At 39.1% G+C, this 19,031-nt stretch overlaps 1 protein-coding gene across 1 annotated transcript in view; it reads left to right on the forward strand.

Annotated features, from left to right (window-relative positions):
* Positions 1 to 19,031, forward strand: part of LOC107744975 (dynamin-2-like) — a 62,525-nt gene that overhangs the window by 40,594 nt on the left and 2,900 nt on the right. Inside the window, exons 10-19 of the mRNA XM_016558809.1 lie at positions 1,108 to 1,246; positions 3,884 to 3,970; positions 4,068 to 4,138; positions 5,380 to 5,428; positions 11,068 to 11,178; positions 13,211 to 13,320; positions 13,402 to 13,513; positions 14,812 to 14,976; positions 15,103 to 15,326; positions 16,607 to 16,843. Coding sequence (XP_016414295.1) covers positions 1,108 to 1,246; positions 3,884 to 3,970; positions 4,068 to 4,138; positions 5,380 to 5,428; positions 11,068 to 11,178; positions 13,211 to 13,320; positions 13,402 to 13,513; positions 14,812 to 14,976; positions 15,103 to 15,326; positions 16,607 to 16,843 — 1,305 coding nt within the window. The remainder of the gene's footprint in view (positions 1 to 1,107; positions 1,247 to 3,883; positions 3,971 to 4,067; positions 4,139 to 5,379; positions 5,429 to 11,067; positions 11,179 to 13,210; positions 13,321 to 13,401; positions 13,514 to 14,811; positions 14,977 to 15,102; positions 15,327 to 16,606; positions 16,844 to 19,031) is intronic.

Consider the following 19,031-nt stretch of genomic DNA (forward strand, 5'->3'; position numbering starts at 1 on the left):
CCCGGTGATCGCCTGGAGCTCCGAAATTGGCATAGCAAATTTTCAAATAGGTGCTATCTTTATAAATAAACCGCAGATTTGAGTTTTAAACAATTACATTCTTGCCTGAAAAACCCTTAAAACTACATTTTATGACACAATAACAGTAATATTTAGAAAATTACGCGGGTTTTTGGGCAATGATGTTTCACAAGTCCACAAGAACACATATTGAGAAACGGCTATTGTCTGTGTCAAAATATAAAATTATAAAATACCCGGTTATATTTTTTTGTGTTTGCGCACTCTGATGTAAATAAGCCCAACACTCATGGACAGCAGAGCGGAACGAGTGAAGGACGCTTTATCCTCTTGTATCACGCAAAAGTGACGATTCTAGTCAACCAATCATCATTCTGCTGTGAGTTTAGCTCCACCCTTTTGGTACCCTTTGCTGTGCTAGGTACCCCAATGGAAGGGTACCAAAAAAGTGGTACGGTACGGTTCGCTATTTTGGTACCATTCACAACTTCTGACAGTGGAAACGGACATAATTGCGTACCGTACTGTACTGTACCGAACCGTACCGCTCAGTGGAAATGAGCCATTATTGTGAACAATTAATTTGTGCATATGTTACAGTCGCTACTTCTGTTTCATTTGCAACTTTAACAGAACCAAGTGTCATGAAAACCATTTGATTCCGATATTTCCAAAAATACAATGAATCTTTGTCATCATTATTATTATTATTATTTTAGAGGCCAGTTGTTTTAATATTTAATAAATGTAAAAAATTATATACTGTGTAGTAGCATTGTAGTAGTGAATATTTTTGGTGTGGAAAAATGCAAATATTTTAGACTAGTTATATTGGACGTTGAGTGATCAAGCTTTTCTAGGGTTTGTTTATTGTGGTGCAAAAAAATACATAATTCATGGATGTGAAAACCTGCGGCTCCCCCTTTTGAACCTAGTTTGTATCTGTTCATAGATAAGCAATGGTTAATCAACTAAAAGTTTCCTCTCTTTTTATTCTTCCCCTTCTTTCTCTTTTTCTGTCCTTTTTTAACACCTCAACACTTCTTCTCCCCCCTTCTTCCACTGGCATCCCCCTGACCCCCTCAGAACGGGGTTGTTCACCCCTGATCTGGCCTTTGAGACTATAGTGAAAAAACAGATCCGCAAACTGAAAGAGCCCAGCCTGAAATGTGTGGACCTGGTGGTGTCCGAACTCACCACCCTCGTCAGGAAAAGTGCCAAGAAGGTAACCAGGAGCGGATCGAGAAAAGGCGGAGTCAAAAAACTCCTCATCCCTCTATTTCCACACACTGCCGCCCACCTTCCCATTCAGCTTTCCACCTGTATGAATCAGCCACGCCCTCTCCGCCACACCCATAGTGATTGTCTGGAATGTGTCCATGTGGCTTGTCCAAAGTTGGTGTTCTGTTCCATAATGAGCCTTGCATTTCCATATCCCATGTGAATCCAATAAAAACCGTTCAGATTGCTTGGAAAAATTGGATGTTTCCAAGATGAATCAGCTTTAGAGCCCCAGTTCCAGCATTTGTCAGTGGCACATCACCTTCTTTTATTTTTTGTTGCTTTAGTAGAGCATCAGTTAGCCTCAACCACTGACTGTAAAAGTAAAAGACACACAGTGACAGACGCTTTGCCTCCTGCCCCAGACACAAAAGGCTGCTGCTGTTGTCATAGCAACAAAGAACCAGTCACCTGCCGTCTTGTGGTCATAGGTGGAACTGCAGTGCTTGATTCTTGATTCTGCCCTCTCCAATGCCACACATTCTTTTTGAAAATGTCACATTCTTTCCCTTCTTGAGTCTTTTTCACTCTCAGTTTTGGAAGAGTATCGGTGGGAATTTAATCAAAAAAAAAAAGTGCAAATATTTCCTGCATTTTACATGAAATTGTTATCACTTAAGATTTATATGTTTTAATAACTAGGGATGGGAATCGTAAGGAGCTTACCAATACTTGCTGTAGTTCCAATTCCACTTAAAGAGCAGGTCATATGGTATTTTAAAGTGTCCTAATATAGTGTTGGAGTCCCCTACAACAGGTTTAAATGCATCTAAGGTCAGAAAGCATTGTAATTTTCTCAGAATATACATTTAATATTAGAATCATTTTTCAATGATTTCGAAATGATTCGTTCGAAGCAGTTCTGAGCTTAAGGTCTGTAAACCCCTCCCTTCCATAAGCCTACTCTGCTCTGATTGGTCAGCTGGCTGATTGGTCTTTCCGTATACAATGCGTGTCGGGAACGAAACGCCCATTACCATAATAATTTTTTTGCTCAGGAGGGTTACTTGTAAACAAAGATGCTATAAGTTAACAAAAATGACATCGATATTACCTTATCAATTCGAGTCCGAGGATGAGACTGATGCAGTCGCTCAACCGGAAACTCCATCGCAAGCACGACTTGATCAGGACGTTTCTCGGTGGAAAGTTTAAACTTTGTATGTGGTACTTCACGTGACGTGACAGCAGTTTTATTGCATTCATTCTTAGTATTATTTGAGGTGCACGTGTGGGAACTGTGTTAGACCTGATGTAAACACACTAACTAGCGAAAGTGTTTGTTGGCAGGTCAGAGTGTTCATATTTCACGGGCAGGCGGGGATTATGCAAATGTGTTACCTTGTCACATATACAGGTAAAAGGTTCAAAAATATGACGACTCGTTAAAGCGATTCAGAGTCGACTCTTTCTTTTGAGAGACAATATCTTTATTTATCATGCACTTTTTTTGATTAACAACTTTGCAGACTGTTTACATTGAAGGTTAGCTACGTTACAAACTGCAAAAAATATATTTTTCGAAAACCCATATGACCTGCTCTTTAACGTTTCCATTAACGATCCTTTTTGTACATTTAAGAAAGCACCAAATTATTGATCCTAATGACATTATACCATATGCTATTATACTATGTATGCTTACATACATTATTAAATAATAGGAAAATTATAATTATAATACACAAAAGAACATTTATGTTTAATCTATCTAATAGTGTGTTGGTCATACTATACAATGATTTATAGCTTGTCTTTGTTGAATAATACAGAACATAAAGAGCTTTAAAAAATAATTGCATATTAAATCGCAATCGCAATATTGGTAAAAAAAAATCGCAATTAGATTATTTTCCAAAATCGTTCAGCCCTATATTGAAACACAGTTCTTAGTTTATTTCAAGTCTGACAGGCCCAAAAATAATGACTTTCCATTCCCTAAGTGAGTCTGTTGTTAATTCATTAACTACTCCAACTGATTCGGTGAGTGAGTGAGCCATTTATGATCAATGAATTTGAGACTCATTTGACTGATTCTTAAGAAGAGTCTGAAGAAATCACTTAAACATAACGTCTTTTGCCTTGGTGCTGTAGATTCAACAGCACAGTGTTCTGACCGTATCAGTAGAAGAACTCATATAATAACTCTTAAAAGAACCAAATATCATAATCATTTGGCCGTAGTATTTTACAGTCATATTTGTAACTGTTTCTCGATTCCCAACCCTAGCATCCCTTAAATTTGGTTTACTGCACTTAGAACTTAATTTATTGATTCACTGTCCATTCCTGGCTGGGAGTGAATGCGGTCTAACCTGCACAACTTGCTGAAATACTCAAATCTGCATTTATGTGTGTGTGAGTGTGTGCATTCCTGCTCTCTCTCTTGCATTGGTTCCTCTTGTGCATGGTGGCTTATCGAAAACTAGTCCTCACATCGACCTGTGTGAAAAGGTCTGATCGTGGTTAGCTCTTACTGCTTTTACATCGCATAATGTGTGTGTGTGTGTGTTTGCGCACGTGTGCATGTGGCTATGTGTACATGCCGTAGCCTGCATCTATCTTGTGTTTTTCCCCACAGCTAGGCTCTTACCCCAGACTGCGAGAAGAGACCGAGAGGATTGTCACTACTTATGTCAGAGAGAGAGAAGGCAAGACCAAGGACCAGGTGCGAGACTGGCGAGAGAAGATCCGCTTTTACTGTTGTTGTTTTTTTTTTTTTTTTCATGAATTTTCTTAATGTGCAAAATTGATTTATTTACCAGGTCCTTCTGCTGATTGACATTGAGCTGTCATACATCAACACCAACCATGAGGACTTCATTGGATTTGCAAAGTATGTGTAGCATACAGTGCGGCACATTCTGGGTTTCATTTCTCACCTCAAAGCTTGACCCTTAACCTTAGCAGCGCTTTTTGCGTATTTGGACTTTTTACTGTCTGCAGTGCAGTTTATTTTGACTTATTTAGGCAGGAAGTGGCCATGTGGCCAACATGTAAAGCAACCAATCACAGTTAACATTTTCCATGTGAGTTTATCTAAAACCACATTTAATTCTAAGAGCAAAACAGAATATGACAAGTTCTTCAAAAAAAACTGTAGAATCTTTCAAAGGTTCTATGTTTTTCCTTTGTAGTTTTTGCTTAGAAGTGTGCTCATCAGTCTGCGGCACTTTATTTTTTTATTTTTTTTATTTGTATAAATGTTAACTTTAATTAATTATGGTCAGGTTATATATATATATATATGTATATATACAGTATATGTATATATATAAAACATTTTTTTCTTTTTGGTGTCAACATGGTACAGACTCTCCATACATCTGACATCCCCATGCTATTATCTTTTCTGTAATGTTCCTGGGGCATCAACAATATTTATATATATATAGAATTTCTAGATGTTTTCAACCTGTTAAAGAAACTCTGAAAGTCATGTTTGGACTGTGTCTCCTGTTTACTGTCAGTGCAGTGGACTAAAAAGATCAGATAAGGTCCCTATGCCTGTGCATTATGGCTAATTCATTGGACGTAACTTAAATGCACTAAAATTATTAGTGCATGTCTTTGACCTCTCAAACTAGTCTACAACTAAAGTCTGATTGCATGCGAAATGTTTGCATGCTCAGATGGTTACTGTAGAGCATTCAAGAGTTGAGTCAAAGGTCGCCTACAGCATCAAGCCTGTCTGACCCTGCTCGCCCTGCGTGTATCCTCATACGCATGTCGTGAGTTTGTCAGGGCGCCTCTGTTAACGGTTCTCATGCCGTCACTTTCAGTCTTGACTGCAGACGGATGGATGACGGTACCATTCCAGGGTACAGCAACAACAGGTGCGCTAGCGCCCCCTTAATCACCCAGACACATTTAGAAAGATGGTAATCAGACCACCCATCTCTTTTTCTCCCACCACTTCCCTTCTTCCTGCCTAAGAGCAGGATTACTCCCACCCTGAGTGCCAAGGAGGTTTACACAATCATAATTTTACTGTTGTGCTATTATAACAATACAGACAGCAGTATGCAATCGTTGCATGTGTAATCAGTGTTCTCTGTCTGTTTCCTCCAACTGCAGCGCCCAGCAAAGGAATATCGTTAACAAGAAGAGGGCCATTCCCAACCAGGTACACTTTTCTCTGCTTCCACATGCTTTTAAATCCACGTTGACACCCCTTCATTCCAACACCATCATGCCCTCCACCATTCCAATTAAACACGAAAGGGCCTAAAATTGAACCCTGAGAGACCCCTTCCACATCACCCCTTTTGATTTACCAGCTTTGATTAAAAACTGAACAGTATTTTTCATCAAGGTCTCTATCACTTATCAACAAGTTTTTGCCTACACCCCACAAAAAAGTTTTTAAAAATTGTTACATATTGAATCCCCACAGAGTGTTTTGTTTGAGTGAGCATTGTCAAGATTTTGGTAATAAAAAAAACTTTCATGTTTTGTTCTGCAACATAAATGACAACTGTTGTCATGAACAACTCTATTATACATCAGATATGTTCTGAATGGCTGATATTGTGAAGCATCACGCTGTAATTAGTGTTGACAGCTGGAATTCTGTCACTTCACGCCAGGTTAGGACACAGTGTTAGTATTTACAGTATGTGTACCATTTCATTTGAATGAACATTGCTTGGCACTAAAGAGTATTTTTCTAACAAAGTTAGAAAAATAAAAGAGCCTGAAATGGGCTTATCCTGTATGAAGGTTTCAGTGGAAATGACATAAGCAACTTGAAAGTACGCTGTGTTATTAGACAGGGACATTCCCTTTCATTTCCTCCCACTTTTGAGAAACTCTGCTTTCACTAGCATCACAGCAGTACTAGCTGCTAGTAACACTGACGCATGACAAATGAGTAATCAATGCATTGTTTTTTTTTTTTTTGGTTTTTTTCAGTCTTGCCCTAATTTAATGCAAACTTCCTCTTTCTGTTTGAAGTGTAATTCAGAATGTGCGTGGGTCCAGCCGTGACAATGACACAAACTAGTAGATAATTCTGATTTGTGGTACTGTCAGTTAATCTAATTGCATGTAACTTTGTTCTGTTGCTCTCTCTCTCTCTCTCTCTGTGTGTCTGCTTCTAACTTTTTTCTCATTATGACTTTTCTGTGTTCTTTGACTCACTCCATCACACCCTTGCCCCCGTCAAACCTTTTCATTTCCATTTGAAAAATGTGTGTTTCTTAACTGCACTGTCTTCCCTTCCTGGCTTTGCTTGTTTCCTGTGTCTCTGTCTCGTTTCTTCTCCCCAAAACTTGCCCCTACCCCCGTCCCTCCTTATCACTGCAGGGTGAAATACTGGTAAGTACCACAAACCTACAAGCCATGCCCAGTTAAAGGTCACCAGCGCTCATCCAGTCAGGAGAACTGAGGCCGTAACAGGTCAAACAACTCTGTAATTACCAGTGTGGGTGGGATGTCTGTGTGTAAACTTGCCGACGAGAGTTATAAAGCTGATGGTTTTTCTTTCACTCTGCAGCTAGGTGGCCTGAGAGAAAGCGAAGCCGAGAAGGTATAGTCTGGTGGAAAAACCAAAATGGAATAACATTTTTTAATTATGGCTAGTTTTTCAATTACAGTTACGACTAATCAGTAACTGACGTCAATTCCACCATAAAATGCCCACTGTAATTAGTGGCATCACCTAACATTCGGTAATTTTAGTAATTAAACCGAGAGAACATTACTAACCATTCCTTTGAGAAAATGTCACAGTGCACCCTTAATTTCATATATCAGTGTATTTTTATGCATGAAAGAACCTTTTTTTTTTTTATGAGAAAATGGAGTGAAATGGAGGCCTCGGTTATCCTGTTGCTGGATGTGAGTCCTGGTGGCCCAGGCTGGGTGAGCAGAGTTTGCCTTGTGGAGAATCAGCCTCTACGTCACCATGGGGATATGGTGGGTGGGCGGGGCCAAGAAAACATCCAATTCATACTAAAGAGCCAAAATCAAACCCAAGATAACATGTGGTGTGTGATTGGGATTTCTTTACATGTATGTGGTGTGCATTTTTAATGAATTGATGTATTTTTTTTAGATTTTTGAATGCATTTGCCATGAAGAGCTAATCACAATTATTTTCCACTGAAATATGATTTTCTTTATACTAACAACATGTCTGAGGTAGGACTGGGATATATGGCTTACAAATTCTCAATATGTTTGAACCTTTTAACTATATTTAATGTCATTGCATCCAAACAGCCATTTTTGTCAAGTAGTTCAAAAGTAAAGCAATAAATATCTAATTAATGTAATCAAGACATGTTTTCTGTTTTTCACTAAATGAAGAGTAGCTATGTAACAATTCAGAGTCATAAATAAACATTTACCTTTAGATTTGTTTATTAACTTTTAATAATTGTAAAGTGCCACAGAGGGCATGAGGATTTTTAAGGTGATGAATCATTGAATTGTATTTTGAAACTATTAAATGAATTGAATTAAATTGAATCTTAATCACAAAATCACAAACTTAATGGCCAAGTACAGTAAAAGGGTCTTAAAGTCATCACAATAATAACTGTTGCTTAATTTTATATCTGTACCGAACTTATTGTGGATAAACAAAATATTGTCCAGCCCTACCATAACAGTGAGTTGGTATTTAGTTGTTGATTTTTTTCTTTTTCTTTGGTGTGCCAGTAATGGCCAGAATGTGGCAGTGTCGGGTTCCTTTTGCTAATCAATTGGCTCTAATTTACTAAATTAACTGCTCAACCTTAGAGAAATCCTTTCTGGGGCAAAGCTAATTGGGAGATTTCTATTGGGGTAATTAACAGTCGCCTCTCACAGGTAATCATCTAATCATCTCATCTTTAATTCAAAATTCAAAATCATCCCTTCTGTCAACAGATTTCTGTTTAATGAAATTTCTGATCATATTTTGCCAACTCTTTGATTAACTTGTTAATAATTATGCATTTTAAATGTACATAATATTAGGATTAATTTGTTTAATTTAGAGAGACAGCAGTCAGAATGTGCAACGTGGAAGAACGGTGAAATCCAAACACAATGGAAAATAGGGTCATGCTCTCATTTCTTTCAGTTGTGGGCGGCAAAAGGGTAATTGGATCCATGTTAGAGAATACAGAGCCCAAGCCAGGCTCTGACCACAGATATTTGCTGGGTTTCTGTCTAATGAAAAGATATTCAAGAGCATTTTTGTGGTCGTTTGTTCGGGTCGCTACAGTACATCCTAGCACGAGATGCCTGAGCCGTATTGTCCTGGTGTTTTTCTCTGCTCATCAGTCTCTTCTGTCTTTTTTCCCCTCTCAGAGATGGTTATCAGGTTTCTAGATTTAAGAAGGTTGATGGTATTTCCCCACCAAGGCAAACAATCTATATAGCCTGTTATAGCTTTATGTCTGCGTTGTTTCTGTTGGCACTGTCTAACTCTAACTCTAACCCCCTCCTCTCAGTTTCACTCCGTTTTTACGGAGAACAAAGCAAAATGGAAAGGGAGAAAAGGGATGGCACCGTAGAAATGCTTGCAGTACATTTTGTTGTGATATTTCTTTCTTTAATGGAAAACGTTCAGTGTCATTGATGCTGTGGGGTATTTCGATGTAAGATGTAGTACCAGAACGGAGCTGGAATGTGCATTAAAGGGATAGTTCACCCAAAAATGAAAATTAGCCCATTATTTACTCACCCTCAAGCCATCTTAGGTGTATATGACTTCCTTCTTTCAGATGAATCCAATCGGAGTTATATTAAAAATTGACTTTGATCTTCCAAGCTGTTTAATGGCAGTCAGCGGGTGTTGCAGTTGTTTTGATCTCTCCCCTGCGCTTCCGCGTTCATCACTTCTGAGTGGCGCATGCGCAACGCCGAAGTCCTACGTCATCCGCCCAGAGCTGCTTCCATGTACAACAGTGAGCGCAAGCTAGATTAAATTATTACGTTTTAAATATGGTTATTTTTCTAACAAAAATGCATCGATTCGCTACAAGAGACCTTTGTTCACCCCCGTAGCCGGTTGAGGCACTTTTTATTATTGATGGATGTGTTTTATTTCACTTCTTTTGGACTGATGAACTGCAACACCCGCTGACTGCCATTAAACAGCTTGGAAGATCAAAGTCAATTTTTAATATAACTCCGATTGGATTCATCTGAAAGAAGGAAGTCATATACACCTAGGATGGCTTGAGGGTGAGTAAATAATGGGCTAATTTTCATTTTTGGGTGAACTAACCCTTTAATAATGGAAATAAGATTAATTTTGATTCTGTTGACTTTACGAAACAGTGTTCCACAATCCTTAAGTTAACCTCAAAAATAACACTGAAATTTCTTTACCACTGAAATCTGAAAGCCCTTTCCCTCCCGTTTCCTTGACTAACCCTTTCTTCTCCAGGTCCTGTACCTTCTCTTAGCAAACAGCCTCTGGTTACGACCCGCTTACCTGTGTCTTCTTTCACTATTCCTTCCCGTTCAATAGGTTTTCACACTTTAGTGTACGTCTTTCTCCATTTAACACCAGTAACAGCATTCTCCTTCATTTACCAGCATGTAGGCTTGTTTTTACTCACTAATTTGACTGTAACATACCACTGCCGACCTCTGACCCCTGTTCTCTGGCATCCAGTGGGTCTGGATGGCATCTGATGTCACGTTTCCCTGTGCTTTAGAACGAAAAAAAAATCCACAAGCACAACAAAATTGTTCCTTTATTCTTTTATTGTTGCTCTATTTCAAGACTTCAAGACACTCCCCAGTGGTTTTGTTAGTGTATATTCAGAGTTTCTAGAGCGTTTATTTGTAACTAAGCTTTAATTGCTGCCTTATGTTCCGACTCCATGCAGAGTAACGCTAGATACTGTAGTCTAGTGGTTCCCAACTGGTGAATCGCAACCTAACGCTAAATGCGAATAGTAAAGTGCAAATAGGCATATAATTGTGTATATCAGGTAAAAAAAAAAGAAAACACTTTGAATCAAAAATCAGGGCGTTTTCGCTAATACTGATACAACATGTTTTATGCGTTTAAGTTGGTAAATTGCACTTCTGCTGTTGTTCATGCAGTTACAGTCATCACTTTTCCTGTTTAGCTATGAATATTTATTTGTATGTTAATATTTTTGCATATTGATGGGCCCACATTTTCCATACTCCTGCAAATTTTCACATACGAAATGCAGTCTGCAAATTTTCACATACGAAATGCAGTCATTTCCATTGGAATCCACGCGTGAGGGCGGAAGATTTCCACACGCAGATTTCACAACGTGTTAAACACAGTCGCACAGATTCGCTATATTGACAAACATAATGCTACTTGTTTTAAAAAAGTGATTTCTGTGTTATGCATTGCTAATATTAACAATTAAATTTAATAATTTATCTTTTTTGCATGAAAAAAATTTAACAAAACGACGGACCCGCAATTTTTACCCGCAAAATGTCAACAAAAAATTTGAAACAATGGATCTTTTTTTGCCTGAAAAAATTTCGAAACCAGTTGAGAACCACTGCTGTAATGTACAAAGCAGAGTTATTTAGTTAATGACATTAGCCACCATAGAAGGCAACCAAACTTTGGCAGAGTTACACAAAATATTTCCACAACAGGTAAGCACCAAAGGTTTGCACAATAGGGTTTTCAGGTTTGTTCAGCATAGGACACAAGCTTCCAGCACAAAGACTGTTGAATGTACATGTGTGGATCTCATAAATGTTTCCCCACTCTTGTGGCATGCCCTACACCCTCCACCCCCTCCATCCTCTGTCCCACAGGTGATCCGTAAAGGCTGGCTAACCCTCAACATCAGCATTATGAAGGGCGGCTCCAAGGAGTACTGGTTCGTCCTGACGGCCGAATCGCTGTCCTGGTACAAGGACGAGGAGGTGAGATCTGTTCTTCATTTCTCATTTGCAGTCCCTCCCCCAATCGCTTCATCTTAAAACCAGCTCCACTCAAGTTGGGCTCAAACTCCATGTGTGTTTGAAATTAGTGCAAACGTTAGCTGTTTTCCAGAGTTCCTGTGGCTTGACTGGTAGAATGCGGTGCTAGTAACATCAAGGCCTTGGGTTTCATTCCCAGGGAGCACATAAATTTATGAATGTGTACTTTAATGCATTTGGCATAAGCTCCAAAGCAACTTCAATGTAAACGTCTCAATTTATTCCCCAAGAGAGATTGTTTATATGTAAAATTCCCCCGTTCTGCAGCGAATGGTAGAGTCCATTTGCTCGAGCCACGGGTGTGTGTGTCCCTGCCCAGCCTAACCAATGTGCGGACTACTGTTCAGCTGCAGCATGATGAACAGGTAGTCTGAACACTGGGCAGGCGGGGGGGAGGAAAGAGGGCGGCTGGACCGCAGGTCACTGCCCCGAGGACCGCACATGACTGCAGAGGAGAGTAAACAGTTCAGACAGACACTGATAAAGCGTCGATCTTATGTTCATCTCACTACTTATTTAAAATAGAGTAATAAGAAATATTTCCAAAGTAAATGAAGGTTGTTATATAACCATTAAGATGTTTGGATTGTAACTTCGTTTCAGCAGCAAGTTAAGTTATCAGAATCCCCATAAATCTGATTCTCAATACTGTAAGACTGTCAAAAATATTGATATTTCAGTTGTAAAGTATGATTTACGTAATTTATAACAGTAAAATAAGATTGTATTAAAATAACAAGTCTAATGAAAATCATTGTGAATAAATTGGGAATGATAAAATTACAAAAACAAAAATACAAAAAAAGTGGAAAAGTAAAATATTCTGACATACAACGTTAATGATAATTTAAGGGGGGAAAAGCTTAATTCTCATGAAAATAATGCTACAGTTAAATAGGTTTCATTTTCTTAATGTAAAAATATAACCTCTTTTGATTTTGGAGTGAAATGTGCTGGTTTTGTTTAGATTTTTACCTATAAAAAGCTTTTTGGACCAAGTAATGAAGGCACACGAAGAATCAAGTAATTAAAGCTGGTCCGCATATGCACAAAAAAAATTATATTAAATATATTATGAATCTAAACATAATGAAATCGGTTGAAACAACATCACTGAATATCCCAACATTACTTCTTGATAATGTTTACATTAGGAATTCATTTCAAACGTATATATTTGGTTTACTCACATGTCTGCTGCTGCGTGGCAAATGCATATTCCAGGCCTCTGTAGTTTCTTCGAGAGGAATACAGAGCGTTTTGCCATCATGGCTCCATTTTCGCATTCTGAACCATGTGCGGTTTTCGCTCTGTACCATTGTTTTATGAATAACACTGAGAAATGTGCCTTTAGCAGTGGTTTTCGAAGTAAAGAGAAAGCGATAAATGGAGAAATGAGAGGACGAAAGTAAAAAAGGGACGAAAGGGGAGGCAAAGTGACGTGGCAAGCGCACTGAAATGTTCCAGCCGGGATCCGACTTTGGAATTTGCAGGAAATCGTACTGGGTTACTGGGGGGTTGTTGTGTGTGTATATGAATGTGTGCGTGTGTGTGTGTGTGTGTTGGGGGCAGGGAAGTGTTCTTCTGAGTGATGTAACTGTTGTGGCCGTAGCTGTGCAGACATAAACATTTCCAGATGCTGCTTCTCAACTCAACAGAACGAGTTGGCAGCATTAGTCCTCATCCAGACTCCTCCTCTTCTTTTTCTTTTCGGTCTCTGTCTCACATCCCCCTCTCTGGCTTGGCAACCTGGTGGTCCTTCTTTAAAGTGACAGTTCACTTCGAAATGAAAATGCGGTCATGTCATTCCAAACCCATATGATCACTAAAGAAGATGTTTTCAAAAATCTTCATGTGGCACTTTTCTATACATCCATTGTTATATATTGTATTCAGAACTCTGCAGCTTTTGATACCACTGTGAAGTGGTTTATAAAATTGTTGTAACTCTTCCTCTCTCATCTCGCTCTACTAGGAAAAAGAGAAGAAATACATGCTTCCTCTGGACAACCTGAAGCTCAGAGACGTGGAGAAAGGCTTCATGTCTACCAAGCACATTTTTGCAATCTTCAACACGGAGCAAAGGTCAGGGCTGACTGCAACTCTCTATGTTTGTGTATTTGAGTTTGGTGTTCGGCCACTTCATGAATTCGATCCCCCTCCCAGGAACGTGTATAAGGACTTGCGTCAGATCGAGCTGGCCTGTGATTCGCAGGAGGACATGGACAGCTGGAAAGCCTCTTTTCTCCGAGCAGGCGTTTATCCTGAGAAAGATCAGGTACTAACGTTCAGTTTGAACACATGGACAATCTAAAGCACTCCATATTCCATTTTTGAGAGTTTAAAGTCTACACGTTTAACTTTCATGATGTGATGTATACAAATAAAACTGAACATTCAATGGGAAATAATGAAGGGTAGGACTTTTGGTATCAGGATTTATTTGTCACTTACACTTACACAGTCTCTTTTGCTCACCAAGGCTGCGTTTATTGCAAAAATACAGTAAAAATATTGTGAAAAATTGTGAAATAATAAAATTATTTTCTAATAATCTATTCCTATTCAGCATCATTACTCCAGTCTTCAGTGTCACATGATCCTTCAGAAATCATTCTAATATGCTGATTTGGTGCTCAAGAAACATTTCTTATTATTATCAATGCTGAAAACAGTTGTGCTGCTTAATATTTTGTGGAAATCATGATACATTTTTTTTCAGGATACTTTAATGAATAGAAAGTTCAAAAGAGCAGTATTTATTTGAAATACATATATCTTTTAGCATTGTAAATGTCTTTCCTGTCACTTTTGATCAATTGAATGCATACTTGCTGAATAAAAGTATGACTTTCTTTCAAAAACAACATTACTGATGCCAAACTTTTGAACGGTAATGTATGTTATGAAATTAATAGTAGTAGTAGTAGTAGTAGTAGTAGTAGTAGTAGTGGTGCATCTAAGGCAAACATTAATATTATTATTATTATATATACTTGGGGTTAGGGAGTTGAAAAAAATAGGCACATATTAGCACATGCATTACTGTTATTGACATGGTACCTGAAAATCTGCACTTTGTTAAAGACAGGTATGTTTTTATATTATTACTGTGTTATTACTATGTTATTACTAAGCAATTTACGTAAGCAGCAAGCCAGAAACACTCACACTGCAACATGTTAAAAACACTCAAAATGCAGTAGCAGCTGTATAGCAGATGATCTCTTAAATCATCTTAGCAACAACTTTTACACAGCTTTTACATGGGCAAACATCACTCACGTTGTCTAGTATCTAGTAAATAGTTAAAATGTTTTTCCCACCTACGCAGTCTTGGTTTGGTCAGCAGAACTTGTTTTAGAGGTAAAGAAAGGTTTTACATTTTGATGAAAAATAAAAAATTTTTTTTTTTTTTTTCCCTAAGAATAGTGTTCACTCATCCACTCTGCATTAAAGATACAGGTCACTTTAGATGTTGTCATTAAAATTCATGAAAAGTCCTAAACTTAGATCAAAGGCAACAGATTAAATGAGAAGTGATTTTAAAGAAACTGGGATGTGTATGTTGTGTAGGTGGAGTCAGAAGAGGCCACTCCAGTCGACAGCTTCTCCATGGACCCTCAGCTGGAGAGGCAGGTGGAGACCATTCGTAACCTGGTGGACTCCTACACTGGTATCGTCAACAAGACCATCAGAGACCTCATGCCCAAGACTATCATGCATCTCATGATCAACAACGTAAGTGCACAACCACTTGTGTTTTAAGCAGTTCATCTTGAAACATTCATTGTACATAGCTTATTGTAAACATCCTCACCTCTTCATTAACCTTTCCTTCCTTTTCTGTTGTCTTGCTGTCCCCAGGCGAAAGACTTCATCCACTCCGAGCTGTTGGCATACCTGTACTCCTCAGGAGATCAGAACAGTCTGATGGAGGAGTCTGCTGACCAGGCCCAGCGCAGAGACGAGATGCTACGTATGTACCACGCCATAAAAGAGGCCCTCAGCATCATCGGTGACATCAGCACCAGCACTGTGTCCACTCCTGCGCCTCCGCCCGTCAACGACAGCTGGATTCCAGAGAATAGGTTAGAAAATGAACAGCATGCTGCTGTCTGGAAAGGAATTGCATTCCCATTACTGTGGCTTTCTATGTTTAGAATGAAATATGAACACGGGCCTCTCTGGTCGGTGTTTGTGGAAACAAGGTCCTTAAGGTGAATATTGAGGTTTGCTGTCACTTTGCTGCAGTAGTTCTGTGTTTTTCGGACACAATCCTTCTTAGTGTTCGACGGTCCCTATCATTCTATTCTTCTTTGCTGATGAAGTCTAATCATGCTTTGTGAACATGCTCATAATCGTAAAGACTGTTGTTGTTAAAACATTAAACAGTTGGGTTATAGACATTCCTGCTAAACAGGCTTTCAATGATTTGTCCTTTTTTGGAGGTCTGACAAGTCACCCATTTGACCCATAGTACACTGAGATGCAACCTAGAGAGTATAGACAATAAAAAGATTATAATCGCAAAGTTTTTTTTTTTTCCCCTGTAGCCTACACAAATTATATTAACCCTTATAATAATGGGTGTTCACATTATTTTGTCCAGCCCCTGTATTTCTTGGTGTTTCCTGGTGTATTTCCTGTATTCCCCAAGTGTTCAATTGAGTGTGAAGACCACAAGTGTGTGTAGAACTTTTAATTATCTGATGGCACACACTACATCATAGTGTTGTAAAACTGCTCATTTAACAGAGCTTTGTATACACATTTTTTCTGTGTACAATCTAATTAATTTAGCTTACACTGGAAAGTTGTTCTTGACGTCTCACGATATTGAGTCACATGGGTTCCTGTATATGATGGATGATGGGGTACGCTTGGCTTCAAATACCGCTCCAATGCGCTATTAGACGTAATGTGGATCTAATGTGCAACAAGTGCACTGAGCTTTGGCATTCATTAGACCTGGGACAGTATTGTTCACTTATTTCCTGTTGCACACGCGCTCTCAAGTGGCCAAGACCCCAAATGTAGAACAGGCCTTAACCCTTTAAAGGCCCCAGTATAATTAAAGTGAAATTAAAGAACAAACTGTTGTAATTTTGTAACTAACTAACTAGCGTCGCACTGTGCTGCAAAAGCTGGATTTGTCATGTCATGCCGCGCTGCATCCAGCGTATACAGCATCACCTGATTATAATGGGTTCTATTGTCTTTTATTGTGTAATTTCGCACCATGCCACTCGCGTAGATGGTGTAGACAAGGTGTAAGCGGAGAATTTCACCATGAGCATATTGGGCCTTAAGAGTAGTGTACTTCATAACTGTTTTAATACTATATTTCTTCTTTTCCTGTCCTCTGTAGCACCACCCCCCAGCACAGACCACCTACATCGGCCCCGGCCCCCAGCAGGCCTCCAGCAGTAAGAGGTCCAACACCAGGCCCACCCCCTCTTAACCCCACCCCCTCCTTTGCAGCTCCACCCATTCCGTCTCGCCCAGGCCAGCCCATTAATGCCTTGAGCAACAGCAACCTGGATCCTTTCAGTGCGCCTCCACAGATCCCCTCCCGCCCTGCCCGCATCCCTCCGGGTATCCCCAGGTAAGACACTTAACCATCTGTCACCTCCATGAAGATATGTAGACTCGCTGTGCCTGTGAGAACGAGCATCTTGTGTCTGAAGCTCAGAGGAGTGAACGTTTTTGAAAAAAAAAACAAAACATTTGAACAAGGTTTGACTGATGTACTGTCTCTTCAGCTCTTATTCTTCTCTCACTAGCAGCTGCATGCAGATATTTTCTCCTGTCACATACTACTACTAATATTATTAATAAAAACAAGTTATACCTCATTTCCTTCTCAGCATATTTTCTAATCTTTCCAGTGATATTATTTTCCTGTTTTGATCTCCTCTCATCTCTTCCTTTCTTCTTTTTCTCTCTACTCATCTAGCGTCATCTTTTCATCTCTTCATATCTGTTCTCATGTAGACTTGTCTCTCCTCATCACTTCTATTCTCGTCTCTTTTCTATTCTAATCTTATCTCTTTTTTTTCTTATCTCTTATTGTGCTTTCTCACTTTGTCTCATCTGGTATTTTCTTATCTCATCCGTTCTGCACTCATCTCTTTCAGTCCTTTCTGCCTTGTCTCTTTTAATGTCATCTTGTTTATTTTCTTCTTGCCTCTTCATCTCTTTTCTCATTTAGTCTCATCTAGCTTTTTTTGTCTTGTCTCTTCCTGTCCATTCTTATCTTGTTTCTTCAAATTTACTCTCTTTTCTAGCCTTCTCTTCTGCTTTCGTGTGGCCTCATCTAGCCACTTCTCGTCTCACAGTCTCACCTAACTTCTCGTCTCATCGCATCTCACCTTGTCGCTTATCTCTTTTCATCTCTTCTCGTCTTGTTTCTTCAAATTTCTTCTCATATAACCTCCTGTTCTTGTTTATTCTCATTTACTCTCATCTAGCCTCTTCTCGTCCGCTCCTCATCTCCTTTTTATCTCTCATCTCTCATGTAGTCTCATCTCTTCTCATCTTATCTTGTCTCTTTTCATTTCTTCTAGTCTCATCTAGTCACCTCTTGTCTCATCTTTTCTCTTTGATCTCTTCTTTTCTCCTCTCATCTATCTAGTCACGTCTTCTTGCCTAATCACTTCTCCTTTATTGTCTTTTCTCATCTCACCTAGTCTCATCTCATCTCAGGTAGTCTCATCTAGTCTCGTCTCTCCTCATCTTGTCTCTTTTCATCTCTTCTAGTCTCATCTAGTCAACTCTTCTTGCCTCATCTCTTCTCCTCGTGTCTTTTCTTATTTCTTCTCATCTAGTCTCATCTCTTATGTGGTCGTACCTAGTCTTGTCTCCTCATCTTTTGTCTCATCTCATCTAGTCTCATTAAGTATTGTCTCTCCTTGTCTTTTGTCTCTTCTCATCCTGTCTCATCTCATCTGGGGTCAGTTGCATAAACATAGCCGCTATGTTAAGTGTCTTGAGTACTAGTTTGACCAACTAGCAGTTAGCAAAAGGGGTAATCTGTCTTACTTTTCGGATTAAAATTAGACCAGTCTGCCTTTTTGCAACTGACTTTAAAAAGTTATGACCAGTGTTGAGGAAAAAAAAAATAGATGGCTATTTTTTTAAGACTAGGCTAAGCTGTTAATGCAACCAGCCACTGGTCTCATTAAGTCTTGTCTCTGCTCATCTTTGGTCTCTTGTCATCTTGTCTCATCAATTCTTGTCTCTCCTCATCTTGTCTCTTTTCATCTCTTCTAGTCTCATCTAGTCAACTCTTCTTGCCTCATCACTTCTCCTTTTGTCTTATCTCATCTAGTCGCATGTCCTCTAATCTAGTCTCGTCTCTGCTCAGGTCTTGTCTTTTCTCATGTCTTCGCATCTAGTCTCGTCTCTTACATGGTCTTATCTAGTCTTGTCTCCTCATCTTTTGTCTCTTTTCACCTCATCTCATCTAGTCTCATTACATTTTGTCCCTCCTCATCTTTTGTCTCTTGTCATCTTGTCTCATCTCCTCTTAGGTTGTCTCAATTGTCTTTTCTCATCTCAGGTAGTCTCATCTAGTCTTGTCTCTCCTCATTTAGTCTCTTCTCATCTCTTCTAGTCTCATCTCTTCTCCTCGTGTCTTTTCTTATTTCTTCTCATCTAGTCTCATCTCTTATGTGGTCGTATCTAGTCTTGTCTCCTCATCTTTTGTCTCATCTCATCTCATCTAGTCTCATTAAGTATTGTCTCTCCTCGTCTTTTGCCTCTTCTCATCTGGGGTCCTCTTTTCATCTCTT

Source organism: Sinocyclocheilus rhinocerous, unplaced genomic scaffold (genome assembly GCF_001515625.1).
Source record: "Sinocyclocheilus rhinocerous isolate Xijiao unplaced genomic scaffold, SAMN03320098_v1.1 scaffold1219, whole genome shotgun sequence".
In the NCBI taxonomy this organism is placed as follows: domain Eukaryota; kingdom Metazoa; phylum Chordata; class Actinopteri; order Cypriniformes; family Cyprinidae; genus Sinocyclocheilus; species Sinocyclocheilus rhinocerous.